At 48.0% G+C, this 26,084-nt stretch overlaps 5 protein-coding genes and 1 long non-coding RNA gene across 11 annotated transcripts; 3 read left to right on the plus strand and 3 right to left on the minus strand.

The window, feature by feature from the left end:
- Positions 1-1,006: 1,006 nt before the first annotated feature.
- mettl21cb (methyltransferase 21C, AARS1 lysine b) lies at positions 1,007-3,317 on the plus strand. Of its 2 annotated transcripts, none has more exons than XM_003961788.2 (5): positions 1,007-1,086; positions 1,504-1,613; positions 1,685-1,839; positions 1,909-2,026; positions 2,881-3,317. In XM_003961788.2, the coding sequence occupies exons 2-5, from the start codon at positions 1,526-1,528 to the stop codon at positions 3,276-3,278; spliced, it is 759 nt and encodes a 252-aa protein (XP_003961837.2). In that variant the 5' UTR covers positions 1,007-1,086; positions 1,504-1,525; the 3' UTR covers positions 3,279-3,317. The 2 variants fall into 2 exon arrangements, with proteins under 2 accessions (XP_003961837.2, XP_029704949.1); XM_029849089.1 differs by having other exon boundaries at positions 1,050-1,086; positions 1,504-1,568.
- LOC101061321 (rhodopsin kinase-like) lies at positions 3,312-6,500 on the minus strand. The gene is made up of 7 exons (XM_003961729.3): positions 5,752-6,500; positions 5,249-5,376; positions 4,915-5,072; positions 4,756-4,839; positions 4,553-4,677; positions 4,271-4,472; positions 3,312-4,191 (listed from the first exon to the last, which is right to left on the minus strand). Exons 1-7 carry the CDS (start codon positions 6,448-6,450, stop codon positions 3,902-3,904), a joined length of 1,686 nt encoding a protein of 561 aa, XP_003961778.1. The 5' UTR covers positions 6,451-6,500; the 3' UTR covers positions 3,312-3,901.
- A 596-nt stretch (positions 6,501-7,096) lies between these two features.
- Positions 7,097-13,547, minus strand: LOC101080178 (transcription factor Dp-1). Of its 3 annotated transcripts, none has more exons than XM_011608208.2 (13): positions 13,403-13,521; positions 12,280-12,353; positions 11,444-11,524; positions 11,268-11,334; positions 11,009-11,130; positions 10,135-10,256; positions 9,898-10,063; positions 9,671-9,817; positions 9,520-9,588; positions 9,273-9,424; positions 8,919-9,085; positions 8,318-8,393; positions 7,097-8,238 (listed from the first exon to the last, which is right to left on the minus strand). In XM_011608208.2, the coding sequence occupies exons 3-13, from the start codon at positions 11,453-11,455 to the stop codon at positions 8,100-8,102; spliced, it is 1,239 nt and encodes a 412-aa protein (XP_011606510.1). In that variant the 5' UTR covers positions 11,456-11,524; positions 12,280-12,353; positions 13,403-13,521; the 3' UTR covers positions 7,097-8,099. The 3 variants fall into 3 exon arrangements, with proteins under 3 accessions (XP_011606510.1, XP_011606515.1, XP_003961776.1); XM_011608213.2 differs by lacking the exon at positions 13,403-13,521 and adding an exon at positions 13,344-13,362; XM_003961727.3 differs by lacking the exon at positions 12,280-12,353 and having other exon boundaries at positions 13,403-13,547.
- A 1,501-nt stretch (positions 13,548-15,048) lies between these two features.
- On the plus strand, positions 15,049-21,862 carry LOC101079949 (DCN1-like protein 1). 2 transcript variants are annotated; one of them, XM_003961726.3, is made up of 7 exons: positions 15,049-15,170; positions 18,609-18,825; positions 18,936-19,104; positions 19,793-19,923; positions 20,000-20,082; positions 20,331-20,427; positions 20,497-21,862. In XM_003961726.3, the coding sequence occupies exons 1-7, from the start codon at positions 15,168-15,170 to the stop codon at positions 20,574-20,576; spliced, it is 780 nt and encodes a 259-aa protein (XP_003961775.1). In that variant the 5' UTR covers positions 15,049-15,167; the 3' UTR covers positions 20,577-21,862. The 2 variants fall into 2 exon arrangements, with proteins under 2 accessions (XP_003961775.1, XP_029697194.1); XM_029841334.1 differs by lacking the exon at positions 15,049-15,170 and having other exon boundaries at positions 18,236-18,825.
- Positions 21,863-22,256: 394 nt separating this feature from the next.
- On the plus strand, positions 22,257-25,903 carry LOC101074019 (growth hormone-regulated TBC protein 1-A-like). Of its 2 annotated transcripts, XM_003961787.3 has the most exons (8): positions 22,259-22,508; positions 23,033-23,178; positions 23,256-23,414; positions 23,552-23,670; positions 23,831-23,927; positions 24,474-24,646; positions 24,715-24,900; positions 25,368-25,903. In XM_003961787.3, exons 1-8 carry the CDS (start codon positions 22,447-22,449, stop codon positions 25,467-25,469), a joined length of 1,044 nt encoding a protein of 347 aa, XP_003961836.1. In that variant the 5' UTR covers positions 22,259-22,446; the 3' UTR covers positions 25,470-25,903. The 2 variants fall into 2 exon arrangements, with proteins under 2 accessions (XP_029698685.1, XP_003961836.1); XM_029842825.1 differs by lacking the exon at positions 23,831-23,927 and having other exon boundaries at positions 22,257-22,508; positions 23,552-23,695.
- On the minus strand, positions 24,863-25,430 carry LOC105417026 (uncharacterized). The gene is made up of 3 exons (XR_964873.2): positions 25,291-25,430; positions 25,064-25,207; positions 24,863-24,977 (listed from the first exon to the last, which is right to left on the minus strand). It is a non-coding gene; the product is annotated as an uncharacterized lncRNA (long non-coding RNA).
- Positions 25,904-26,084: the final 181 nt, after the last annotated feature.

Below are 26,084 nucleotides of genomic sequence, written 5' to 3' on the forward strand. Positions count from 1 at the left end.
TCCGTTGTTGCGGCAGATGATGACGGATGGACAGACGATGGCAGATGTGCTTGTTTTAAACAGGTTCATTAATTCAAGAAACCAAACGCGATCATTTCTGATTGAGTCGACAGGTTCGATGAAGGCAGCAGATCTCTGTTGCTCTGCTGATCCAGTTTCAGCTTCTGTCAGTGGCGCTTTGATGACAATGAGTCATTTTCTATATTCATGCAGCACAACCAGCTGTCTGACTCTGTGTGTGTGTGCGTGTGTGTGTGTGTGTGTGTGTGTGTGTGTAGCCTCAGCATTACGCACAGACACTCGCGCTGCTGCCGGGACCATTTCTTTCCCCCTCGTCGACCGTGTTGGCTGCACCAGAGGAAAGCGTGTTACCTTTCCCAGCTCTATTGGTTTTTCACACCTGTTTTCATAGTTCTGACATGTGAGGATGAGCATTCTGATACAATCACAGTCGCCAGCCTTTTATTTTGAACGCATGGTGATGTATTGAAACCCGCTAATCACCTGTTTATGAGGCCAAATGTCATGTGGGTCAAGGTCACGTCCATCTCTGGGTAAAGAGGTGCAGCAACTGCAACTACGGTGTAGAACTTTTCAGCTCGGTTTCAAGGCCAACTGGAGAACCAGAGATGAGGAGGAAGCGCGCAGGTGTGAGTGTGCACAGCTTCCTCAGCTTCCTTCCTTCGCATTTAGTTGTGTCAGCAGCTGAAATGTTAGCATCTCTTGTCAGGAGGAGGGAATCTCAAAGTTCTTCTGAGTCTCCAACAAAACTTCGGAGTTTCCCCTTTTCCAAATGTGCACGTATTTCCTGTTCCTGTGTTACCTGTGCACCGGGACACTGAGGAGGCAGTAATGAGAAACTCAAACACACCGTCGCATCCAGAACATGACAGCGTTGATGTTCCAGTCCTGGGAGGGGTCAGGGCGGGTCAACACTAATCTGTTTCTCTGCTTGTTGTGGGTGCCTGAGACCCCTGACACCCCAGGGGGTGTGTCGCCCTGTTGCATTTATAGATGCTAGAACTGAGAGGATGGATGTAGAAACACAGTAAGAACAGAGGAATAAAGGACCGGCCAGTCGTGCAGGTATGTGATATCTGACAGAAATGAATTATAAAGTGGGATTACCTGGAAATATGGACCGATCTGCCCTATTCCTTAATATTTATCTGCATATTTACACTGATTCTCAGCTGGTTTGGTGTCACTGGGGGGGGACTGCTCTGCTGGATCGCTGCTGTCAATCCAGGGGTTTAACCAGCTGTGTCTGGGCTCCAGACTGGAGTTGGAATAAGCTCGACAGACACGGAGACTAAATCTGGTCCACTTGGGCACCTTTCAAACCATTTATTTATCACTTAAAAACGGTTTCTCTTTTTTAATCTATTTCTCATTTCTTAAATCTCAGTTCTCTGCTGAAGTTTCCTTATAAATCCACAGATATGGGTTTTGAATATTTTAGATTTGGTGTGTAAATACATTTGTGACCTTCTCCTTCCTCAGCTTTTACCAGAACTCTGAGATCATGCAGAGACCAACCCCAATCAGTCAACCCACGAAAATACAAGGTTCGGATCAAGAAAAGGGGAACCAACTGATGGAGGCAGATGAGGGTAATTTGGGGTTAAACCGCGCTGGTCGGTGCAGCGGGTGTCTGGAACTGTAACCAGTTTCTCTTCAACAGGCCTAAAGGCGATGGCAGGGGAAGCCTTGAACAGGAGGAACATCTGGGAGCCGAGCGTTTACTTCGCGCTGGGAAAGGAATCTTTTCATTTCGCCGGTCAGGACATCAGCATCCACGAGTCGATGGATGCGTACGGCGCTCTGATCTGGCCCGGGGTACAGCAACACCGCCGGGGGCGTCTCTGCACACATGGGTGTGTTTTCTAACCGGGATTTGTGTTGCAGGCAATAGCGTTGTGCCAGTTTTTGGAGAACAACCAGCAACAAGTGAATCTGTTGGACAAAGCGGTGCTGGAGATCGGAGCTGGGACGGGCCTGTTGTCAATAGTGGCTTGTTTGCTCGGTGAGTCTATTTCAGGGGTCAGCAGCCTTGCAGACATGGAGCGCCAAGCAGGCCATGTGTCCACCCACATTATTCCAAATGATCAAATGCCTGCCAGCCAGTGTGATCCTGGTCTTTGGGATTGCTTGGCTCATATTTGAGTCAAGCTCTCACCATGAGTGCCAAATGCAGGATGCCATTTTGTTCTACGCTATCCAGAGCAAAGCTAGAGACCAGAACATCTCTCTAAACCCAGCGCTGACGCTCCCTACACTTCTGTGTGACGCGGGAATGTCATTTGTCCCAGACGCGGACGATTTATTTGGCATGCCGTCAAAGCCCGGCAGCAACTGCAGAATGAGGAATCGCCACAGAACCGTGTCACAGTACCCGGGTAGACACGGAACCTGCCTCAGACAGAATGTTTTTGTGCACTTTTTACTGGTCATCCAGTGGTATTTAGTGATTTCCTCTTTTTTTTGTGAAAAATGCCCCACGCTTCCTCTTGGTTAAAGCCAGAGAAACAGTGGGGGGTCTGTACGGCTGAGACCACCCACACCAAAGCTAGTTGCTGAGATAAAGCCATTGTCAGAGACTGACGTCATTTGGTCCCTCTGTCAGAATCACTTTATTCTCTGTGAAATATCACATCCAGCATTAATATTCAGTTTCTGTAGAAGAGTTTCCTCTGTCTCTTCGCTCATTTAAAAGCCAGAGTGGAACTTGTGGATGTTGTACAGATTCAAAGGTTTGAATTGGCCTCAGAAAAGATTAAACTCCTTCTAGTTGCAGCAAAACTGACATTTTGAATGCTACAAATGGACCAATGGATTGTTGCCTGTGTGGCCACCTTGTCATTGTGACCTCTTGTTCAGGCGCCTGGGTCACAGCCACCGACCTGCCAGACATCCTGTCTAATCTGACCTTTAACCTTCTGAGGAACACCAAGGGCAGATCCCGCTACACCCCTCAGGTAGTGGCTCTGACCTGGGGTCAGGACCTGGAGCGAGACTTTCCCTTCCCATCGTACCACTACGACTACGTCCTCGCGGCCGACGTGGTCTATCACCATGACAACCTGGGGCAGCTGCTGAAGACCATGCATCATTTCTGCAGGCCGGGGAGTCGGACGACTCTGCTGTGGGCCAACAAGATGCGATTCCAGTCGGACCTGAGCTTCGCGGAGAGATTTCAGAGCAGTTTCAACAGCACGCTGGTCGCCGAGATCCCACAGACGGAAATGAGGATTTACAAGGCCACAGCCAAGAAGTGAGGGAGAGGATTTAAAGGTCATACCTTCAAGATGATCAAACTCAAATTTCCTGCCAGTTGAAAGACGTTTATTGTATTTATAGAATCACATTCCCAGACAGACGAAACTCCTGACTCCATTCATCATTTCAATAAGCTATTTTATTTGAACTTTTCAACACAATAAACCAGCAACTGCTGCAGTGGTTAACAAATAAAAGGATCTGCTGTTAACGTGTCTCTATATTCAACTAAACGCTAATAAAAGTCTTAGGAGGTGGTTCTGCTCTCGGCTATTCATGCAAGGAATCAAAGACAGACAACCCTGAAAAAATGTCCAACGTTGCTCCAGAAGCATGAAGGTGTGTGTTCCTCGCCCTTTAGTTGTTGGCTGAGCTTTGCAGTAAAACCAGAGGAACACAATCAGGAACGACCCTGAATGGTCCTGCAGGCGCACGACAACATTCCTGCACCAAACACGCCCACAAACTTTTGAAACTGCGTTTTAAATCTAATCATTTGCACGCAGATGGAGAGCAGCCAGAGAGGAAAAGGGGACGCGTGTGGCTTTTATTGGATCTAAACGCATTCTTCAAACTGTGGAAATAAAGTTCTGAAGGAAGATTTGGGGTTGATGTTTTTACTCTACGACGCACAGCAGGTGGACGACTTTGGCTGCTCCAGTATGGACTCCCTGCGGAGGTCGTCCGGGACCCCGCCTTCGGGACCCCAAACGTTGAGCTCTCTGTAGATGCCCATGTCAATCATCTCCTCCTGCCAGGGGATGGAGATGTTCCCCGAGGAGAACTCATCAAAAAAGCTCCTGTCGGGATCCTCCAGGTTCACCCCCTTCACCGAGGAGAAGGCGCCGACGTCGTCCAGGCTTTTGGCGTACACCACCCTGGGGTCGGGCACGAACGGGGGAGGCAGAATTCCTGGAGGGGAAGCATTTCTTTAATCTAGGAGGACATTCTGTCTGGTTTCTTAGTGCAAACGAACCACAGCTGGCGTTACCTGCATTCAGCTTCCTCCAGTTGATGTCGGTGAAGAAGGGGTGCGCTCTGATCTCATCACAGCACCCGTTTTTGAAACCCATCCTCTTGTCCATCTCTTTAGCAAGGAGCCCCTCGCAGAGCAACTTTGCATTCTGACTGAAGTTGTCCGGGTACTCCACCTGCCGCGTTAGCATGCGCTCTTTCATCTCCTCCCGTTCAACCTGAGCAAGAGACGGGTGGACTTAGACACCATCTATTCCTCTGGAGCTCTAACTTTTGCTGGAGTTTATTTGCAACTGACCTTCTCCCCCCTGTTTCTAAAGGGGTTCTTAGCAGCTAAGAACTCAAAAAGAGTCACTCCCAGAGAGAAGTAATCCACGCACGAGTCATACTTCTCCCCTTTTAGCATCTCTGGGGGCATGTACCCTGCATGAAAAGCAGAAATTGCTCAGAGGCCAACGACAACACATTTAGTACAAACAGGAAATGACTGTTTTCACCCACCTGGTGTCCCAGCGTAGCCTTTAGTCATTGTTTTTCCTTCTTTTAGCTCCACAGCGAGACCCAGGTCAGATATACGCACGTTACCTGATTAGACAAATAACGGTTTCATTAGCCGCCGTTTATGGCACGTTAATAACCGGACAGATGGGACACTTCTACCATCGTTATCCAGCAGCACATTTTCGGGTTTAAGATCTCTGTAGATGATTCTTTTCTGGTGGAGGTGCTCCAAACCCTGGATGATCTGAGCGATGTAGAAACAGGCCCTGGGCTCCTCAAACCCGGGGTTGTTCTCATCCACCAGGTAGACGTGATACCTTCAGAGACAAGAGGACAGAGGAGTTCCAACACCATAGCATATCCACTTAGTTTATATACAGGAAATATTCTTGTAGTCAAGATATTTTGGGGGGGATATTTTTGCCGCTAGATGTATAGAACACAGGCTATACGGCTGCGTCGAAACCTAAATAAATTAATGATCAGAATTTACTTGAGGTCTCCTCCGTTCATGATGGTCATAATCAAGCAAAGTTCCTCTTTGGTCTGGAAGGCATAGGCCAGCGACACGATGAAGCGACTGTGAACCTTCTCCAGTATGCGTTTCTCCACCATCGCCCCCTGCAGGAGGACAACAGGAAGGACAGGTGGGTCACAGAGCTACGCCATAGAAAACAATGTTGAGCGGCAGCCCTCGTTGAGGCTCAGCAGGAGATATTATGGCTGCGGATAAGTCAAGGGCGAAACACAGCGGAGAAGTTCCATTCAAGAAGAGCTTTGTTGCAAAGCTTCCTGCAGCGCCCTAACCCTGTGGCTTAATACTGCCGGCTCAATAGGCAGGGGCAGGGACAAAGACGATTAACACCTCCGTGTGGGGCACACAAAGCCAACAAAATGTCTTTGTTGTATCACCACATGCACCAAGTCGACACAACTTCACAGGTTATAGGATGTGACTACGCCAGACCTCTGGTACAGGAGCACTGGCACCCTCACCTCATAGCCTTTCCTCTTCTTCAGCCTCTTCTTGTTGAGTTTCTTACAGGCGTATAGTTTTCCCGTGGCCTTCATCTGACAGGCTGAGACCTCCCCAAACCCACCTTTCCCCAGCACACGGAAGTCCAGGAACCAGTCTGTGTCGATGGGCTGTGTCTCCAGCCACTTCCACTGCAGGAACCTCTTCAGATACATGCTCTCCGTGAAGAACATGAAAGGAGCTTCCCGTAGGTAGTCCAACGTCGTGGCCAGAGCTGCAGCAAACAAGTCATCGCCGACGGCCTCCTGGCCCTCCTTCACCTTCGCGATGACGTCCTCAGGCAGGTACGGGCAGTAATGTTTGGCCGCGGGGTCCATGTAGCGCTGAACAATCTTTGAGGCCTTCTGGGCCCTGTCTGAATCCTCCGCCAGATCGTAGCTCTCGATGTCCCTCCACAGACGACAGGAACCGTGGTACTCTTTGTTCGCGTCCAGGAATTCCCTGAAGAGACGCTTGCCGATCGGCTGCTCCACACAGACGGTGTCAAAGGACAAATCCAGGGTGTCCCTCAGGCCCTCACACACGGTGATGTGGGGCAGTTTGAGGCGAGAGTGGAACTTCTTGTCACGGGCTGCCGCCGAATTGGTGCCATCGATGCTGCCACGGGCATTGATGTAGGCAGAATTTGCTACCACGGTGGTCAGGCCTCCGATGTCCATGACGATGAGACTCTTAAGCGGTGCCGAGCGGACACATCGCAGAAAGACCAGAACAAAACGCGAGCACTAACCTGTCAGGGGCGAAGGCAGAGAGAACCTGGGCGACTGGTGTCTCGGCCAGATCCCAGTAACGCTCTGAGCGCTGCCCCACTGTGGCGTGCGCACGCACACGGTCACAAACCTGAGTCAACACCTTTCTGTAATCCACTAACACCCTAATGCCCCAGACGGTGCGCGAGCACAGCCTGAAACAGAACATCAGGGCCAGCGGAGGCAGCTGGACACCAGCAGACAATCCAGTGAGAAATCAGGAGATTCGGCACCGAGCAGAGGTCACATTTGAAGAACGCGTGACCAGCACGTCCTCGCAATGCTGGCGTGAAGCAACCGGACCATTTGAAAATAAAATGAGCTGGTGCGAGCTTCGGCTGAACACCCGCTCCACTAAATAAAGGCAGCACCTTCCCTGCTGGTCCTCATCAGCTCTCCATGTCAGCAACACTTGGACGCGGCTAAAAAAAACAGAAAAGCCCACACAGGCAGGTCCCGAGCCACCGGGGACAAAGGTCAGGGTAAAATCCGGAATACGCAACCCGGCGTCATGGGTGGTTCCAAAAAATGTTTTTTTTTTAAAAAAAGCACAAACTTTAGATGCAAATTTATTAAAACAATCTATTTTAATTTGCAAACTTATATTAGATTACAGAAAAGGTATTTGGAAGAGTCATACACGTGTTGCTAAGTTTTAAAAGGGAGACCTTGGAAAATGGAGTACATAAAGACCTAAGCAATCACACATCTTTTTATTTATTTATGGGTTTTTTACATCAATAGTAATTGAAGGTCTAACTTCAGCACTGGCCTCTAAAGGATACTATAAGCTACAATCCTGGATTTATATATGGAATTCACAAAAAAAAGCTTATTTTACCTATTAGGAGCCTGGGTTAGAAAAGTCTTTACCTCGCTGGTGCCGTTATTTTTGAAACACCACCAAGGTGTTAACAGGGCGGTGATGGAGAATTCTGGAGACTCCGAAATACAAAAAACAAAACAAAGAAACGAGCAAAGGAGGTCGGGAAAAGCAGCTGCCAACAAAACAGAGTGAAGCCAGCCCAACATAATGGAGGAGGAACTACTGGAAATCATGACCCAGAACACAAACAAGGAACGTGGCGTCGCCGCGGCGGCCGCCCAGACCCGGCGGCGCTGCGCTACAGCAGCGGACACTTTGGCTGTCTCAGGAACACCTGGGTCCGCTGCTCGACGTTACAAAAACTGGAAAACCTAAAGGAGGACATGGAAAACGCTCCGACAGCAGAGGACTTTAGAGTCTTTTGTTGCGGGATGGCTTATTGAACGGTGGCGGGGACTGAAAGACGCCAACATGTCGGCTGGGCAACAGGTTCCTTTGGACGACGGCGCCCCCGGAGCTGCGGCGCGGGGGCTTCGGGAGCAGGAACACCTCCGTGGGTTGGTTGGTTGGTTTTTTCCTGGGTAATCATCTACACCCCTGAGTAGGCCAGACAGACACACGGGTGTGGGGGGAGGGGGGGGTCAGGTCAAAGAAGCACACAGAGCAGGTCTAATTTCCCATCGTGAAGGTGGCTTGTCGGACTGTGCTTGTTGGGCGTGGAGGCTCGGACAGATTAGTCTTCGTCGTCGTTCTCGTCGTATTCGTCCTCGTCGTCGTCGTCCCCCATATAGGAGACCGGCGTCTCCACGCGGGAGCCGCTGTAGTGAGAGTCGTTGGAGCTGGAGGCCATGGTGCCGTCGGTGCAGCCGTCACTACGAGAGGGAGGCGAGCCGTGGTTAGGTGGGAGTCACAGAGGAAGCATTGAGGTCAAGCATCCGCCACAGCGCTCACCTGCCGGGGTAACGCGCCCCGTTGGCCGAGGAGCCCCCGGTGATGTAGACGTTGCTGATGGGCCCCTTCGCCATCTCTGGGGGGGGAGAATGTGAGTGTTACAGAATGTTAAAGCTGATGCCTCCGTGTTCCGGTGCCCCAATATCGAACCCACTCTCCTCTCGCTGAGGAGTGACTATTCCCCTCCCAGGCGGGAGGTCGGGGGTGGCAGACGCAGGACAGAACCGTCATTAGACCCGAGTGATGAGACGACTGGACTTTTCCTTCTTTGTTCTGCATCTACAGTATAAGTTTCTGCATCTAATCCTCTCCACCCTCTGACCCCCCCTCCCTTATCCCCTCCCACTACAGCAGGAAGGTCCCTGCACATGGTCCTGCTCAAGGTTTCTTCCTGTTAAAAGGAAGGGTTTTGGCTGAAGCCCCTCGAGACAGATGGTGTGTAAATAAGGATGATGTGTCTCTTCCTGCGTGCTGACGCCTTTGCTGTCACCATGACAACAAAGGTGTCAGCAGCTCTCAGCCAGAACCCTCCGCCACTGCTCAGATACTGACGCAGACTTGTTGCGTGTCAGGTGTCTAAGGGAGCGACTCGGCGGCTGACCTATGACATACGGCTCCAGGGCTTTGGGCACCAGACTTCGGGCCACCTTCAGGTCCTCTGCGGAGCACTTCCCCACCTCCAGGCCGCAGGCCATGCCCATGCGCTTCAGCACCTCGATGTCGTCGTGGATCTCAAACATGCTGTCAAAGTTGAACAAATACTCGAACCTGCAGGAGACAGAAGAGGAAGAGGAAGACGTGAATCCAACGCAGAGCTTCTGAAAGCAGAGAACGGATGAGACGGTCCTGAGGAGCGAGTCCATATGTTGCTGTTGACTCGCATCACACCCTCAACAGGTGGAACCTGAGCAGCCGGGACGGGCCGGAGCTCCGTTAGGAGGGAAAAGAGTCGTACTTGTCGCTGGAGATGCTGCAGTCGATGACGGTCTTCTTGCTGGTGTTGACGATGATGAAGGGAAGGTGGATGATGGAGTTGGGAGGAGGGGGTCTGTTGGCTTGCTGCTCCGTCTGTCTGTTCCGCTGCACCAGATTCTTAAACGCTATTTGCTGCAAAACAAGATGAACGACGGTTGAGGTGAAGCGGCGCGACCGTCAACGTGGCGGCGCCGGTGCGGCTGCAGCCCGGGGGCGCCGGCGCTCACCTGCAGGATGAGCTCCTGAAGCTGTGACTGTTTCTGTTTGATCCTCTCCAGCCGTCTCTGTCGCTCCACCTGTCGGCAGAGTCGCCGTTGAGAATCGGAGCGTTGGGAATAGAAGTGTTCCACCATAAAAAAAGGGGGGGGGGGGTCTCACCTCGAGGTTTTGGCACTCCTGCGCCGAGTTGGTGGGAAGGCCGATCCATTTGATCTCTTTCTTCTCTTTAGAGATGATGTTCATGGCCATGAGTACATTCAGAGCGTCGTACACGCGTCGCCGGATGTTCTTCTGGTCGTACACATGCTTCAGAAACACAGAGCGGTTCCAGGGGTTAAGAGCGGCCATAAACTGGGCCCGGGGCAGCGTTGGGGGGCAGCACTCACTGCATCGTTGGGCGACATGTGGTTGTCTGAGGAGCTGAATTCCGCCACCAGCTCGTCGGCCACTTCGTTGTAGGTGGTGACTCCTTTCTTCTGGACCTTCTCACACACTTTCATGGAGAAATGCCTCAGGCCTTTGCCGTTCTTTTCACCTTTCTTTCCACGTTTCCTGAAAGCAGATTCCATCATCACAACAAACCCTTAATTACAGATAATTACCGGGGGGGCTGGGGGACTCACCCCGATGACCAGGGAGAGGCGTCAGACTGCTGAGTCTGAGTGAGGAACTGCGAGCTCGGTGTGTGAGGGCTGTTTACCAAAATAGTATTTGATACTGTAGCTCTCTGAGGCGTCCCAATCACCTGCAAATGACAAGACAACGTTTTACCATTACAAAATGACTCAGACATCACAGCGATCCAAAGGTGAGAAAAGTCCGACGGCGCCGCTTTGGCACCCCGAGAGAAGCATCATTATGGTCTGTTTATCTGGTTCCTGCAGGTGAAGGTGAAGAGCACCTGGACCGACTGATACGCAGTAGAATCAGCTCCAAAGAGACTGACATCATGCTAAGGGCTAGCTGCTGGAAACCTGCTAAATGTTGGCTGGGACAAAGTTCAGTAGGAACAAGCTGAACGGGGCCGAGCTTCAGGGCAATCATCATCCAATAAACTGATTCCATAATTTCCCAGAAACGGCCCAGGTGAATGAACGTGGCCTTTGAAATCTAGCCCAGCATGAACGCAACAGTTTTAGGAAGGCTTCAATGAAAACACAAGTGTACTTAAAATCTTTAATTACAATACAAGACGAGGAGAAGACAGGTGATCTATTCCTATCTAAGCTGATTTCCTTTATGTATACACTCCTTGTATATAATGGGATGATGGGTGTAATCCTGCTGACTGTAGAGTTGGTAAGCTTAGGATCACCGTATCCACCTACCCTCCACCCGGTCACCTCACAATGATAAACACGGGCTTACACAACAGTAAGATGGTGAATCTACCCACCAATGCATCTGCATGGCGAAAGCTTAAATCTCTCTAAAATGCAGATATAACAGAATAGCTAATAAACATGTGTGGGGGGGGAGGGGAGGAGGGTCACTCACCATGTGGGGGATATGTTGCACGTGTGCTGCAATGTTCACGTTTGATGGCCCAAGAGTTTTGGGCAGTAGCTGTTTGGCCACAGGTGCAGCTGCAGGCTGGACAGTAACCAAACTGAAAACATCTAATAGAAGAGAGGACACGACCAGAGGCATTAATGACGCCCCATTACCCTCTGTTGTCCCACCACAACCCAGCAGATGTTCACCAGGGGGACAGTTGGACACTGCGCCCTTTCAACAACGTCTTTATGAAGGGTACCTTTGCTCGGGCTCATATTCTGGTCAACAAAAATCTTCAGCTCTCCGTTTGTTTCAATCAGACCAGCCTTTCAAGCAGAAGACAGGAGTTTCATTAACAATTATTCCATGATGCAACCTGGCCAGAGACAAAGGGTCTCAACAGGTAACAGGTTAAGCTCAACCAGAGTCACTTACATCTTTAGCCATGATCCAAAAGGACCAGAGGAGTTGACCTTGGGGTTAAAAGGAATGTTCTATTCGTCACTGGTCAGACACCTGAAAGACAATTAAAGTTTAACTGAGAGTATCAAGTTTCAATTTTGTCACGTGAATGATATGCTTTCCTAAACTTTGAACACTTTAATCTCTGTTTCAGGTGGGGAAATCAATTTTCATTTACTTTTAAGGCCCACTTTAACTATTAACAGACAGTACAGAGCAGCACCACTGGGACGTTCTACTGGCAAATGTTGCTATATGTGCCAGTCTTTGCAAGTATAAATTAAACCAGCACTTGGGGTGGGTTTCTGACAGAATGGGTTACACAATTATGTATAATTAAGGTACATCTGGATGCTCACAACTTCTGCGATGCTAAGAGCAAAAGGGCCTACTTCAGGTACCGAACACGTCCGGAGGAGAGGCAACTTCTGCTAACGTTACAGGTCACACATGCTAACTTTATTTCAGTCGTACAGAACCGTGACTTTTCAGGTACTACACCACAGAGTCGCAACTATTGTTGCTGCATTCGCCAGCAAAAGCATATAGAGCACACGACCACAGCAATCTTCCTTCTTTTGTTAAATGCAGCTAGCTAAATGTTGCTGCTAACAGCTAGCATTGGATGCAACTTGGCGCTAGCTGGCTAGTTAGCCGAGGCACGTTTTGAAAGGATTCACATACATTTTTAGCAATTGCTGTTACTGTGCTGCATCATCTAGACAAATCTGACCATGGATTAACATTTAAAACCCGTGCTGCAAATTCGCACGGTGAATATCAACTATATTGTGATTATGTGCACTTACGAGTGCACTCTCCTGTTTCTTCGACGGCTGTTGTTGTTGGCATTTGAGAATGGAGGAAGAGGAGGTCTAAATCCCTAGCAAACAGGAAACAAACTCAGTGCCGAAGTACTTAGAATTCTGCAATTAATTCAAAGGAAAATAACGTTTTCTGCCTCCCGCCTTTAACTTTCATTTTCCTTTAAGATCCCGCATTTACCCTTCATGGCTCGTACCACTGGGATGTTTCTGTATTTTTATAAAAATGGTGGTTTGCCGTCCGAAGACGACCCACCGACTATTACTGGACAACTAACGATGAAATAGAGACCAGATCTGCATCGTTCTGGCTGTTGGTTTCATGCTGCATTCTACTCCTATTCTTATTCCGAATAACTGTGGACTTTACTAATTATTTTAATAAGATGTCGTTTTGTATTTAAAGTCTGGCAACTGTGAGTTGTGGTCTTAAAAATGAGGCATACGGTGACCTTGTCGTTCTCAAATGACATCTGGAAGCCCGTAATTTCATCCCGCCGTCTTAAAATAAACGTAGAAAAGTAGATTCGATTTTATTTCTCTTAAGAATTGAGTTTAAATGACAGCAGTCCTGCTTAATTCATCACTGCTTGTATGGTCATTAATAGAGAGTAGCTTAGATATCGCCCACTGTCTCCTGTCACTGCACAACCCCTCGTCATGGTAGTTTAAGAGCAGAAGTTCTCGTAGTTTGTTTTATATATATATTTCACAATAGCGATTGACTTAACCGAACCTCAGCGAATGAGTCCTGTCAAAGGTCCGTTACGAACCTCAAACATTAGAAACAAAGATACGACTCGCACTTTGCACAAAGTGTCGGTCATTTTCCAAGTTGGCCTAATAGAGATGATTAGATAGGAACTTTAAACCATTGTTTTTTCTAAGCCACCAGACAATAAACTAGCTCCGGGCTGCTGACGAGCTACTGCTAACGCACAGCTGTCACCCACAACACCGTTAGCTCCAAAGTTGTCATGTTATCTGTGTGTCGGGTCGTTTCATATCTCCGTCGTTTAAATAGGCAATAAACGGCGAATCATAAGCACCAGTGATTGTATTTTGTGGCGGCCGAGCAGCGCGCCACCATTCAACGGACGTAGCTTACCGGTCCCCTCAGCAAGTTAGCGGTTCGTTAGCCCCCTTTATCCGCTCGGCTAGCGAGGCTACAGCGGCTCCTCTCACAATCTGATCTTGGCGGTGTCTCGTTTTTGCGGGACCTGATTGGTCGGTGCCGCTGTGACGTAGGCAGAGCGAGCGAAGAAGACCGTGCCTGCAGCACGCGCCGCCTCTGATTGGTGGAGGTCACGTTACCCGGACCTCTGTTTGGTTAGAGCGCCTCCTGCAGGCCGGGGGTGGAAGTGCTCGCATTTTATTCCCGCGGTGGGCGACAGCGTCCAGGTTTCCCCCCAATTTTGTTGGAACAGTCGTTCAAGTGATCTAATGCAATTGCTTAGCATATAAACAAAAAAGTAGCAGTTGTACGACAAAAGACAGATAAGGAGAGGATATATTAACACACAAAACACAATCTAATTAAAGTGCATATATTGACGTTAAATAACTGTCTGTCTGGGCCATGAGATCAATGTTTTGACACCATTGAAGTGGCCCTCAAATAGATTTTGTTTGTTTGGTACAGATTGTCAACTTTCATGCCAATATATGGTAATTTTATTACTTTAATTTCCGGTGATACGAAGGCAGTGCTGTCACCAGGAAAGACTTTATTAAACATGTGGAATTTATATTCACATTAAACTGGAAAGTCAATGAAACTTCACGAGAGCTACAATGGGAAGGTTTTCATTATGCCCAAAACTGGTAAAATATCAAACTTTTTAAATGTATGTTGCTATTAAGATTGAGATAAGCTCTTGGACTTTTTAAGTGTTGAAATACATATTCTTATCACTTTGAAAAACACGATAATCTCTAATAGTTAAATCTATCCAATTAAAACCAAAGTAAATCTGGACAAATACACATTTCACCTGCTTATTTTTGTTTTAGGCAGAAAATGCTGCATATTTGTTGTTTTTTAAAAATATATTATACAATAGGGGCCAAAACCCATTATTTGAAGAGTTTTATGTGATTATATGTTTTCCTGGGTTTCATCCATCCATCCTCTACCGCTTATCCGGGGTCGGGTCGCGGGGGCAGCAGCCTAAGCAGAGAGGCCCAGACTTTCCTCTCCCCTGCTACTTCTTCCAGCTCATCCGGGGGGATCCCCAGGCGTTCCCAGACCAGTGGAGAGACATAGTCTCTCCAACGTGTCCTGGGTCTTCCCGGGGGTCTCCTACCGGAGGGACATGCCCTGAACACCTCACCAGGGAGGCGTCCAAGGGGCATCCTAACTAGATGCCCAAGGCACCTCATCTGGAGTTATTCTGGTTTAAATTTTCCAAACATTTTATCGTCCAAAATATTACAAAAGACGTTTCCACTTCTGCATTTGATTGAAACAGGTAACACTCCAAAATTCCACTAAAATAACGATCATTTTTGCAAACATTCAGACATCTTTTAACTTCCCTGGATGAGGTAAGAAAAGTTACAGTACCCATCTCACTATCTGACTTTTCTTTGAGAAAAGCACTGTTCCAGGACACTTAATGCTGCAAAGAAAGATTTTTAAAACATGCGGGGAGTAAAGGGACTACTGTAGTCATTTTTGTCGGATTTGTTTACGAGTCGTTTGCGTGTTGCATTTGCCAAGTTTTGTGACTGTAGTTCGCCCTCCCGGACAGGTGGCGGCGCTGTTTCCCTCGTCACCACATCTGTCATTTGCTGTTTAAAAAGCAGAACGAAGAAGAAGAAACAGCGACAGACAGTCGGCTTTCCAAATTGGTCAAACAGCGAGTGTGAAAATGGTAGGTAATCAAAATAAACACACACCCAGGCGTTGTCATTAGTGCCATGAAGGTTTGCCTTCTTTGCTACCGTCTTGTTATTAAAATTCATACTGTGTCGTGCCCTATCACGCCTGTTATGATGAGTTACTTTGTTCGCTGCTATTACAGGAAAGGTCAGTAGGTATTTTGAGAGCAGCTAGCTACGCGTCCCTAATGGCAACTTGGGCTGTAAGCAAGTCTGCATTCGGTCCTGAAACACACACTCACACTGGGTCATCCGGGAATCGTTCTGGCTTTCCCATTTCCCCACAGCCGGGTGCAGGATTGCTGTCATGGTTAAGGCCAGTAACATATTGTGGCTAACGCTAGCCAGTGTCACTATGTAGCGGACCCACATGTATTCGCACTGGTGTTTTGCGGGCCCTGGGTGTTCAGCTGGGGTTGCTGATGCTTTTATTGTGAAGTCTGTCCTTCTGGGCCACTGCCTTTGACTCAGTTTGTCCTCTTGTGCTTGGGAGACAACTGGTTTGAGGACCCTGACATTTGGTGACATTTGAAGTCACAGCAACACACACTGTTCCAACGAGGTTACACTGTGTTAGAACTAAGGGATGATTGACTTCAACTACAGTCAGAAACTACAGGGACAAATACACGTGGCTGCAAAGGGAAGATGGGCACATTTTATATGTGGGTGTCTCATCATAGTTTAGCACCCTGGGGGGAAGGCGAGGCACAGATCGAAACATTGGCCCCCTGTAAGAATATAGCCGTGGGCCCCTCTACCCCAGGATTGTTCATTGCCACTTACAACTGTGTATTATGACGCTTTTCTTTCTTTTTTAGTGTTCGTGACAGTGGCCAATGTAAAACGGCCAATTTGTTTTCATTTTATGATTAACTACTCAGCAACGAGTCGGTGAATATGTGTTTTATGTACATTAAGTATTGTTAGTTGTCTAATTCACGTCGCTCTGATGCCAGTTATTACACGTCTGATTACAAATCCAGTCTCATGACTGCAACAGCTTCCATCTGCTTCATAATTTAGGGACATGGACCTGGCGCTGGCAACGGTGGCTTCAGTTCTATAGAAATAGATATAACAGGCCACGGGGCCTTTATTTTGCTGTTCAATAGAAATAGCCACGGGGCTGCTTAATGTCTTACTGTCAGTGGAGCAGCAGTGTGGACATCACTCATTCACTCACCATCAGAAGCATCCTTGGACTGTTGGGGGGGGGGGGGGGGGTCTGCTGCTGGGTCAACCCAACGCCGTTCCCCTCGTCTGACTGCGCTGGGAACAGGGTCGTTACTGATGCTGTGGTTGTTTGCAATCATCAAATTGTTAATGTTAATGTGAGTTGATGCGATGCTGAATGTTGATGCCTAAGTTGGAGTCTGAGGCAGCAGCAATTAGTCCAAGGCTGCAATGGAAGCTCAGGTTCCCCTAAAATGTCAAAAAATCAAATGACATTTTTGACCCAAATGCATTAGAACACATTCACCTCGAGGACACGTTGCTTCCGAATCAGCTGCTTATCACAAGTCCACTGACTGTAGCATCAGTGGGACTGTGTTTAGCAGGTCTCCTCCACAGCTTTATCCTGATCCGGACACTCAGCATCTCTGGAGCAGTGGGCTGACCCAGACGCTCAGCTCCCGCATGACTGGAGGTTCGGTCCAAAGGTGGCTGACAGCTGTTCTGAGACAGACGTTCTCACTGGAGCACTCGGAGCTCAGTCCCATCTCTGGTAGAAAGACAAACTGTGTCATTTGCTGGAACATTTCCATTGTTTAGTTTGTATAGTTAGATTTGATTGGTGATTTAGCTCCATCATTTCAAACACGACATTGTTAAGGATCATTCATTGTTAGGGTTAGGGTTAGGGTTAGGTTACATGGATGCTCCCTGTGTCTCGTGGACAAAGGTGTTTGGCTGATGTACTTGACTTTTCGGGAGTAAATGTTCATATTAGGGTGGAAAGGTGTTACTAGAATGGAAGGTTGGGATGGGGAACGGCTCTATTTCGGTGCTCCGTGCAGCGTTTTGACAGGTGATTTGAGGCAAGCGCTCACATTAGCGTCTCATTAAACACTTGTTGCAGATGTTTTTAGCAGCATCATGTAATTCATGAGAAAGTTCACTGATATAATAAGGTGAAAGGATTCTGAATTCACATCTGTTGCCAAGTTAATCTCATGCATTTATTCACCCTTCAAGTCACTGTTAGTGTGGCAAGAAAGTAAAAGGAAACAAGCCGCTGCCTCATATTGAGCCACACACAAAACTAAGTGGAATCCCTCCAGGGAGGCTGTGTGCCTCCGTATATGGCTGCTCCTGTATTTAAGAGCGAGCCTCTGAAAGGATCACTGATTGAGGGGGCAGATTACTGTGATTCCATTTAGAGAATCAAGGCACCCGTGAGAGAGATCGGAGGGGTCTTCCTTTAATGGTGCTTGTTCAAATTAAAACGGCTCATTTCCTCACATGTTGTCAAGTGACGCCAGGTTACATATCAGCAGGTTGGCTTTGACCATCACCTATGATCTCCGAAAGGTCAAAGGTCAGAGCCCCTCCGGAATCTGGAACATCATCCAAATTTAGAGGTCTTCTTTGGCAGATTATGAACATTTCCTGGAGATTTCATTCAATGTGTCCATAGCTTTTGGAGTTATTTTGTGGAAAAGAAGAACCCCAGCCTGCTTGTTGGAGGGAAAAAGCAACAATTAGAACCAAGTGTGTCAGCAGCTCTATTTAAACATGATCGTCAATTAATTAAGCTGCCAATTATCCCCAAATAATTCATATATCAGTTACACCACTGTAGTGGGAATAACGGATGTGGCCCGAACGGACAGGAAGTTAATGCCAGTCCACTCACACTGGTGGAACCTGAAGCAACGCCATCATTTTAGTATTGGGATCCCTTTTGTGGTGCGTTTCTCATATTAGTGGATCTCAAGTGATCCGCTCCTGTTTTGTTACTTTCTTCCTGTAGCCCAACAAACTCACTGCCGTCTAACTCAGAGGCCCGTGTGTGTGTGTGTGTGTGTGTGTGTGTGTGTGTGTGCTGCACACCAGACTTGTTACACCTTGAGGTCCTGTTGATGGCATCCTGTGTCTCATGTTACATCTATGAATGGAGCTATCTGAGGGGCCCTCTTGGGTACAGCGTGTGCTTTGAGATGCCCAGACCCCCCCCCAAACAGAATAAGCCGTGTTGCCGTGTTGGACAGCCCCGCGTAACCTGTGTTTGTCAGCCTGACAGCCTAACCTCTTTAAGTATGTGTCAGTGGTGCTGTCTTCTCTTCCCGCCTGCCTGAATGCCTGTGGAGTTTTCCTTGCCGCTGTTTGTTTCCGTCTGTCTTCTGTTCTGCGTCTGCGTCCTGGTGTCGGTGCTCTGCGGTCTCATCGCACCCGTGTCTGACAGCCCCTGTCCCGTTCTCACGCAGCATAAGCTGAAGTCTTCGCAGAGGGACAAGGTGCGGCAGTTCATGTCTTTCACACAGGCTGGGGAGAAGACAGCTGTGTACTGCCTCACGCAGAATGACTGGAAACTAGAGGTTGCTACGGACAACTACTTTCAGAATCCAGATCTGTATTGTAAAGAATCCATGAAAACATCAGTGGACCGGAAGAGGCTCGAGCAGCTCTACAACCGCTACAAAGGTGAGCAGGATCGTGGGTAATGAAGTTTGTGTTGCACTTTAATAGATTTCTATGAGTGAGGTTGTGGTTTATCTAACGGTTGGACATGTGGGATCTTTCCCCACGGGTAGATCCCCAGGATGAGAACAAGATTGGCATCGACGGGATCCAGCAGTTTTGTGATGACCTCTCCTTGGATCCCACCAGCATCACGGTGCTGGTCGTGGCCTGGAAGTTCCGCGCTGCCACTCAGTGCGAGTTCTCCAAAAAGGAATTTATGGATGGAATGACAGAGCTGGGGTGAGAGTCGGACCTTCGGCAGGATCTTATATGAGTGCTGGCTCGGCCTGGGCCGGGGCGTGTGCTCTGTTTATGCTCTGCAGGTCGTTTGAGGTTCTGTCAGGATTTAGGGGGGAAAGATCAAAAGACACATGAAAACACAAGTACTAAACTCATTAATGGAACTTTACACTGTGGAAAAGTATTTACAGTGGCTACACGGAACTCTATAGCAGCACAATTTGTGTTATTTGTTGTTTATTACTGGAGGGACGACATGTTCCAGGTGGAGAGGTCGTCAGGAAGTAGAACAACATCTAACCAGTCCATTATGGTTTGACTGGACGGGTAATACGGTGCAGTATGAAGCTAAAAGAGAGCAGTTCATAGTTTGCTGCATTAAACATTGGCTCCATTGAGAGTCACCAAGGTTTAATGTTATAAAGTAAAAAGGGGGTGAAATTGACTTGGTAATTAAGAGGAAGCAGCAGTTGACATAAACACGGCGACCCAGTGCGGCTCAGACAGCCGTCTATATATAGAGCCACTCAGCCACAGTATTCTGTGTCTTCTCGGAATCACGGCCTGGGAGAGCTGCAGCGGTTTGAAGTTTGAGTTTCAGGTGTCAAAGATGATGTCAGTATGTTTGTGTGTCCGCTCTATTTAATCTGTTTCTGGGGTGGGGGTTAACTGGTCTGGTGTGTTTTAGGTGTGACAGCCCAGAAAAACTGAAGACCATCCTGCCCAGGCTGGAGCAGGAGCTCAAAGACGGTACAAAGTTCAAGGATTTCTACCAGTTCACCTTTAACTTTGCCAAAAATCCTACACAGAAGGGTCTGGGTAAGCAGTGACCTGGGAACGGTCTCACTGACCTCTGCTGGGATCAGCCTTTCTCATTTGTCTCTCTTTTTTCTAGACTTGGAGATGGCCGTAGCCTACTGGAACCTGGTCCTATCAGGGAGGTTTAAGTTTCTTGATCTCTGGAACAGATTCCTTTTGGTGAGTTTAAGGGATGAAACAGGAATAAAACACGATCAAATATGTCCAAAGGTGCAATGAAATTTGAATGGTTTAACCAATAAAGGCACCTGCAGCCCGTCACGTATGATCTAAGTATCGATGTGGGGTAGAACGAGCGCCTCCTCGGACCGGGGGCACAGTTCCCAGTGCTAAAGGGCTACTGGGTCGGTGGGGGGGGGCTGAGCCGCGTGTGTCCAGATGTGTTCAGCAACACTTGTCACCTGCAGGAACACCACAAACGATCCATCCCCAAGGACACCTGGAACTTACTGTTGGACTTTGGGAACATGATTGCAGACGACATGTCAAATTATGACGAGGAGGGTGAGTGTGGGCGGCCAGAACATCCCGTCTGTGCTCCGCGTCCGTCACTAACCAGGGTTTGTCTTCCAGGAGCGTGGCCGGTCCTGATAGACGATTTTGTGGAATTTGCCCGTCCGATCGTAACGGGATCAAAACGCAAAACTCTCTAAGTCCAGCCGCAGCCGCGGCGCACCAGGACCCGGGTTCTTTTACAGTGACTTCATAGTTTCTTTTTAAGACTTGTACAAAAGAGTGAAATTGTAAACTTTGGTGAGAAGACGGAAGCACTTCAGACTGACGGGAAGCCGGCCTTCGGCGGCCCGAGCGCAGACTTTGAGATGAGCCGGCAGCGTTGGTCGTGGCGAGACGCTGCCGGGACGGCCGCCGTCCGGCCGCTGCCTTCGGCGCGCCCCCCCCCCTCCTGCGCTCAGGTCGCAGGTGTGGAGCGCCTCAGTGCCCAGAGATGGACCACCTGCTGCGTGTACGCTAAGGCAACAGGACGGTGGAAAACTGCATTTGGAGCCCGTCCCGGGCCAGCCGTGCGTCGTGCCACATTCTGATGGAGTCCCGCGTCTCCCTGGGACAGGATGCTCCCCACACCAGCGCCATCAGGACCACGGACATTCTTACTGTACATACTGTAGCTACGAGGACAGTTTGAAAACAGAGCTATATGAAGAATAATATAAACATGTTCAATTTATAAAGTACAGAAGATGAACCTTTATGTACAGTAAATAATATAAGTGATAAAAGGATGCCTCAGAATAAGTATTTGGTGGTTCTGTGATGTCACCGAGTTGGTGCGAGCGCTTGAATGCATGTTTGAACGTTTTACAAAACAAAAAACATTTCACCCTGTGGGAAAAAGTGCTTTAACTCCGAAAATTGGTGTTGGTTTCTTGTAGGAAGATGTGGGGAGGGGTCACTGGTTGGTTTAAAAAAAGCGTTTTATGTCTTGATGCTTTGATGGAGCAGCATTAAAGGGAATTTTAAAGTTAATACCTTTACGGTTGCATGGTACATATGTTATGTTATGGTGGCGTGAAGCCATCCGCTCAGAAGCCGAGAGTCAACCAGAAAACAAAAAGGCCTTAAGTATAAATATGTTCCGTGTTTCTCTTCAAGCCCATCTGTTACAGAAAGTAGTGCAATTAGATCAGTGTTGATGCATAATGTAAGTAGTATATTGTTCATTTAAAGTGATTAATAAAGCATACGTTTTTTTTCCATTATGTCACATTAAACCAGTGAAACCAGATTTAAAATCCCACGAAACTATTCAGCATCCCACGTTAGCCCACACAAACGTGCTAAATACGGCTTAAAGCGAATCAAATATTCACCCTGATGAGTGCTGATATGTGTTAATATCAGTTGTGTCATAAATGGTGATGGAACTTGGTACTGGAATTGGAAGGATTGTTTACACCACAATAAAATAAAGGTCAGGTGACATTTGCTACCACTTTCATCTTCATTCACACGAGTCAGAAGTTTGTGATTTCTTTTTTTCTCCAGACTTTATTTGAGTCTTCGGGTCTGTGGGTTCCGTCACCTTTCACAGGCAGAATAAATCAGCTGTGTGGTTTCTCAAAAGTCACCTTGTAATTATAGAACAGGTGCTTGAATAAGATGAAATATCAATTAAAAGTCCTCCCATTACCATCCACGGACATGCTTTTCTCTCTCGGCTCCTCTGAAGCCTGAAAAAGAATGTTTAGGGTGGGGTGGCAGCTTCAGTCGTGCACGGGGATGATTGGACACATAAAATTGGACACAAAAAGCTGGTTGGGTTTGGATTTATTGCTAAATCTTTGCCGCCTCCTGTTTCCTTTGTTATTTACAAACCCGTTGTGGTCGGTAGCCATGATAAAGGGCAAACACTCGCCTTTCGCCGGCTGTTTTGCATGTACACATAAGTGTGGACATTACCTGGGTGTCACCTCCACCTGTGGCCCCGCCCCCTCAGCCAGTCAGCTGATGCTCCGAGCCGGAATACAGATGTGTGAGTCCTGAACCTGCTCCAGCAGACACGCGATGGAGAGGCCAGCGTCAGGAGGTCTTCCTCGCCCGCTCCCTCACGACCCCGACGGTGAAAGGTACGTTTGAATCTGCTGATACTTGAACGTGTCTTCCATGTCCTTGTTCTCTCAGCTCGTCTGGTTTGCGGTGCTGCTCCCAGTCAACACCCCACCCCCATCCAATAACTCACTCCTGGGAACGCTGTCAATGATTTTCTGGGAGTTGCTGAAGGTTCTGTTTTAGCTGCTTGTAACTGAGTGTAATTGGAAACGGGCTGATCGTTCAGCAGAGACATTTGATCTCCCTGCTGGAGAAACTCGAGCTGGTCCAGGCTGAACTGTCAGACAACAGCCCGGTGAAAGAGGGCCGGGGGGGGGGGGGGGCAGATGGCCCAGGTGTCGGCCCTTTCAGTGCTTCCTGTTTCTCTGTTAAAGCTGTTTCATGGCTGTAATATCATCCATAATAGCACCAACGGAGTCAGACAGGATCTCGGGATTAAGACGAGCTTTCTGGTGATGTGTTCAAAGCCGCTCAAGCCAGTCGGTCTTTGGAGTTCCTCAGTTGCTGCCTGACTGTAGAAGTGTGTAAACTGTCGCTGCAGGATTGACCCCTATGGCTTTGAGAGAGCTCACGACTACGAGTCCTACAAAGAAATGATGAACGAGTATGTGGCCGTTCTCAACAGACGGTCTCTCAGATGGTCCAAGCTCCTGCAGGAGAGCCCGCACATTGAGAAGAACCTGACAGGTGACGGATCGTGAACGCAGCCTCTCTGCTTCCTGTTCATCCCTGTGCTCCTGCAGATAAACCAATCTTTCTCAAAGTGAAAAGGTACGTGCGCAAAGGCGTGCCCGGCGAGCACCGCGCCAGGATCTGGATGGCAGCCAGTGGCGCACAGGAACAACTGGAGAGCCGCCCCGGTTATTACCGGTCCCTGCTGGCCGCGCGGCACCAAGCCCCGCTGACGGAGACCATTCACGCAGGTGAGGCCGTCACGCCTGGGCTGAGCAGCTCCAGCTCCTCCTGCTGAAGGTCAAACGGTCGGAAGAACATGTCAGCCCTCATTCTCTCCTTAAGCGACTTGCATTAGCAGTGTGAAAGTACTTTTTTTTTTTGCCAGACATTCATCGGACCTTTCCTGACAACATCCTCTTCAAGTCTGAAGCGAGTCTGCAGAGCTCCCTGTTCAACGTGCTCGTCGCCTACGGTCACCATAATAAGGCTGTGGGGTACTGCCAGGTGAAGACAACGGCCACATCATCTAGTAGGAGTTGCAGCCACACAGTTGAATCTGATGGGATAACACAAGGCTGCGATAGTCAGTAATTAAGTATGTGTCCATGTCTGATCGGTGATCCGGAGAATCGGAGGGAATCAGAGCGGCCTGTGTTTGTTCCAGGGTATGAACTTCATCGCAGGATACCTCATCATCATCACCAAAGATGAGGAGAAGTCATTCTGGCTCATGGATGCCTTGTTAGCCAAAATGTTACCAGGTACCTTTGATGGAAAAGGTCAATGCTGGAAAACCTCTGGGGGTGTAAAACGCTCCTGATGAAGGATCAAACAAGGTCGGCATTAATCCTATAATTGGATATCACCGGAATGACCTTCCTCAGGAGGAACCAACTATAACCTGCACTCCTATTCTGCTGATAATATCAGGAATTGAACATGAGAGAAATCCTTTGAGATGAATGGAAACACCACCCAGGCTCCACGTGACTGTGAAACCTTTGGGTGTGTTTGAGATATGTCACCATGTGTGCTTGCCCGGGTGGGGATTTGTGGCCACTTTTCTAATCTACACGGGAATAGAATGTGAATCTTAATTCACTCTTAATTTCAGGGCATTTGTCTTTATTTTTAGTTATGCAGGAGTGATATGGAAAGTCAGGGAGGAAAACTACAATTACAAAGACGCAATGGCTAATTTTCTATAGCAGCAGACACCGCATCCTGTTTAACCCAAAGGTCATGTCGTACAGCAAGTATTTACTTTACTTACTGAAGCGATTAGCCTCTAAAATGTTGTCTGACAGATTATTACAGCCCGTCCATGTTGGGTCTGAAGGCGGACGTGGAGGTGCTCAGCGAGCTGGTGAAGATGAAATCTCCTGCAGTGGGACAGCTCATGGCCCAGTATCCTGGCATATGGATGCTGGTGGTGTCCCGCTGGTTCATCTGCCTCTATGTTGACGTTCTCCCGATTGAGGTGAGAGAAAACTGGAGCGTGTTGGCGTAAATCTTTTCCAAACTCCCCGTGGTTTCTGTCCCCTGCAGACGGTCCTGCGGGTCTGGGACTGTCTCTTCTACGAAGGCTCCAAGGTTCTGTTCCGTGTTGCTCTGACGCTCATCATGCACCACCAGCCGGAGATCCTGCGAGCCCGCTCGCTGCCTGACGTGTGTCAGTGCTTCAGACAGATCACCTGTGGAGCGTTTTCTCTGGAATGTCATTCCTTCATGCAGGTGGGGCCCTTTTTCTGGAGTAACTGCTCACCAGAGATGATCTTTGACTTCCTATTGTGTCTAAAATCTGTAAAATTCTGAAGAGTTATTCAATATTACTCTTCTTCCTTATTGTAGTTATTTGGTTTAGTATTTAAAAGCAATTGTGTTAAATCTCAGTTACCTCCTGAACTGTAGCCTTCCAACACAGACGTCTTTAACAGTAGCGAAGCATCTTACCCGAGGAAAATCTTTGACTAGATTTTTAGTCTCTAGTTGGCTCCAGCTGGACACTGTTAATGTCAGAGATGTTTAGACGGAAAAGCACCTAAAGCAGAATTTGATTTTTATTTTCACTACTAAAATGGGAATCCAGGTAGTCAATGTAGCTTAAGACAGTTAAATTCTTACCATGGGCTGATACAGCAAAGGCGAAAATGTGCAAAGATCCTTTTTTGTTTTACATTCTGTTGCCTTTTATTTGACAGAGAATATTCACAGAGCCCGGCAGCCTGTCCATGACGACTGTTCATAAACTGAGAGAGAAATGCACAAAGCAAATCCAGGAGGAAGAATCTGGACGGTCATAAAGTGCTGGCTGGTGATCGGACAAAGGAAACACTCTCACCGCTGATACGTGCTGGGGGTTACTGGATGGAGAGCTGATGTCATCAATTATTTTATCTCACTTATTTCCAACTAGAGTTAAAAAACAGGACTTTTATTGAACCCAGCCGAGGCTCAGCAGCGCCCCTAGAGGCAGCAGTGGTAAGAGACGAGCGGCAATCAAACTTCAAAACTGCAGTTTTAAACGGAGTTTGTCTTTAAACGTGTGACAAAATGTAATTTATGTTTCCTTGTTTCTCTAACTTACTTTATAACTTTGGCAGATCAATTATTATGAAGTCATAGTTTTCTGTTAACATTTAACAGCATTTAACGACTATCGTGATTTAAAAGCTAATTATTGGAATTGGACTGTACAATGTTGTATAAAGTACACAAATAAAATTAGGATAGTAGTGATTTATGTTGCTTTGTTTAAATATACATACATCTCTGAAACAATAGAAATTCAAACAAATTCCAGAACAAAGTGTCACTTTGCAACCACATTAGTTCCTGACACTCGGGAGCAGGAATCCACCTCAGTCTTCTCACGACCAAGCTCCACTAAATATCCCAAAATATAAAGAAGACAAATT

The sequence above is a fragment of the Takifugu rubripes genome, chromosome 1, assembly GCF_901000725.2.
Source record: "Takifugu rubripes chromosome 1, fTakRub1.2, whole genome shotgun sequence".
Classification (NCBI taxonomy): domain Eukaryota; kingdom Metazoa; phylum Chordata; class Actinopteri; order Tetraodontiformes; family Tetraodontidae; genus Takifugu; species Takifugu rubripes.

Coding starts and splice junctions, on each gene's coding strand:
- LOC101061321 (XM_003961729.3), bottom strand. CDS start 6,450: ATGGACATCGGAGGCCTGACCACCGTGGTAGCAAATTCTGCCTACATC. Junction 5,073..5,248: donor ATGAACGGAGGAGACCTCAA/GTAAATTCTGAT, acceptor TTGTCTCTGAAG/GTATCACGTCTACCTGGTGG. Junction 4,840..4,914: donor TGTGCTGCTGGATAACGATG/GTAGAAGTGTCC, acceptor TTGTCTAATCAG/GTAACGTGCGTATATCTGAC.
- LOC101079949 (XM_029841334.1), top strand. CDS start 18,480: ATGCCTGTGGAGTTTTCCTTGCCGCTGTTTGTTTCCGTCTGTCTTCTG. Junction 19,105..19,792: donor GATGGAATGACAGAGCTGGG/GTGAGAGTCGGA, acceptor GGTGTGTTTTAG/GTGTGACAGCCCAGAAAAAC. Junction 20,428..20,496: donor GTCAAATTATGACGAGGAGG/GTGAGTGTGGGC, acceptor TTTGTCTTCCAG/GAGCGTGGCCGGTCCTGATA.
- mettl21cb (XM_003961788.2), top strand. CDS start 1,526: ATGCAGAGACCAACCCCAATCAGTCAACCCACGAAAATACAAGGTTCG. Junction 1,614..1,684: donor ACTGATGGAGGCAGATGAGG/GTAATTTGGGGT, acceptor TCTCTTCAACAG/GCCTAAAGGCGATGGCAGGG. Junction 1,840..1,908: donor GCGCTCTGATCTGGCCCGGG/GTACAGCAACAC, acceptor TTTGTGTTGCAG/GCAATAGCGTTGTGCCAGTT.
- LOC101080178 (XM_003961727.3), bottom strand. Junction 10,064..10,134: donor GCCTCTCCCTGGTCATCGGG/GTGAGTCCCCCA, acceptor ATCTGCTTTCAG/GAAACGTGGAAAGAAAGGTG. Junction 8,239..8,317: donor GGGGCGCGTTACCCCGGCAG/GTGAGCGCTGTG, acceptor TCCCTCTCGTAG/TGACGGCTGCACCGACGGCA.
- LOC101074019 (XM_003961787.3), top strand. CDS start 22,447: ATGGAGAGGCCAGCGTCAGGAGGTCTTCCTCGCCCGCTCCCTCACGAC. Junction 23,671..23,830: donor AGGCTGTGGGGTACTGCCAG/GTGAAGACAACG, acceptor TGTTTGTTCCAG/GGTATGAACTTCATCGCAGG. Junction 24,901..25,367: donor AATGTCATTCCTTCATGCAG/GTGGGGCCCTTT, acceptor TTTATTTGACAG/AGAATATTCACAGAGCCCGG.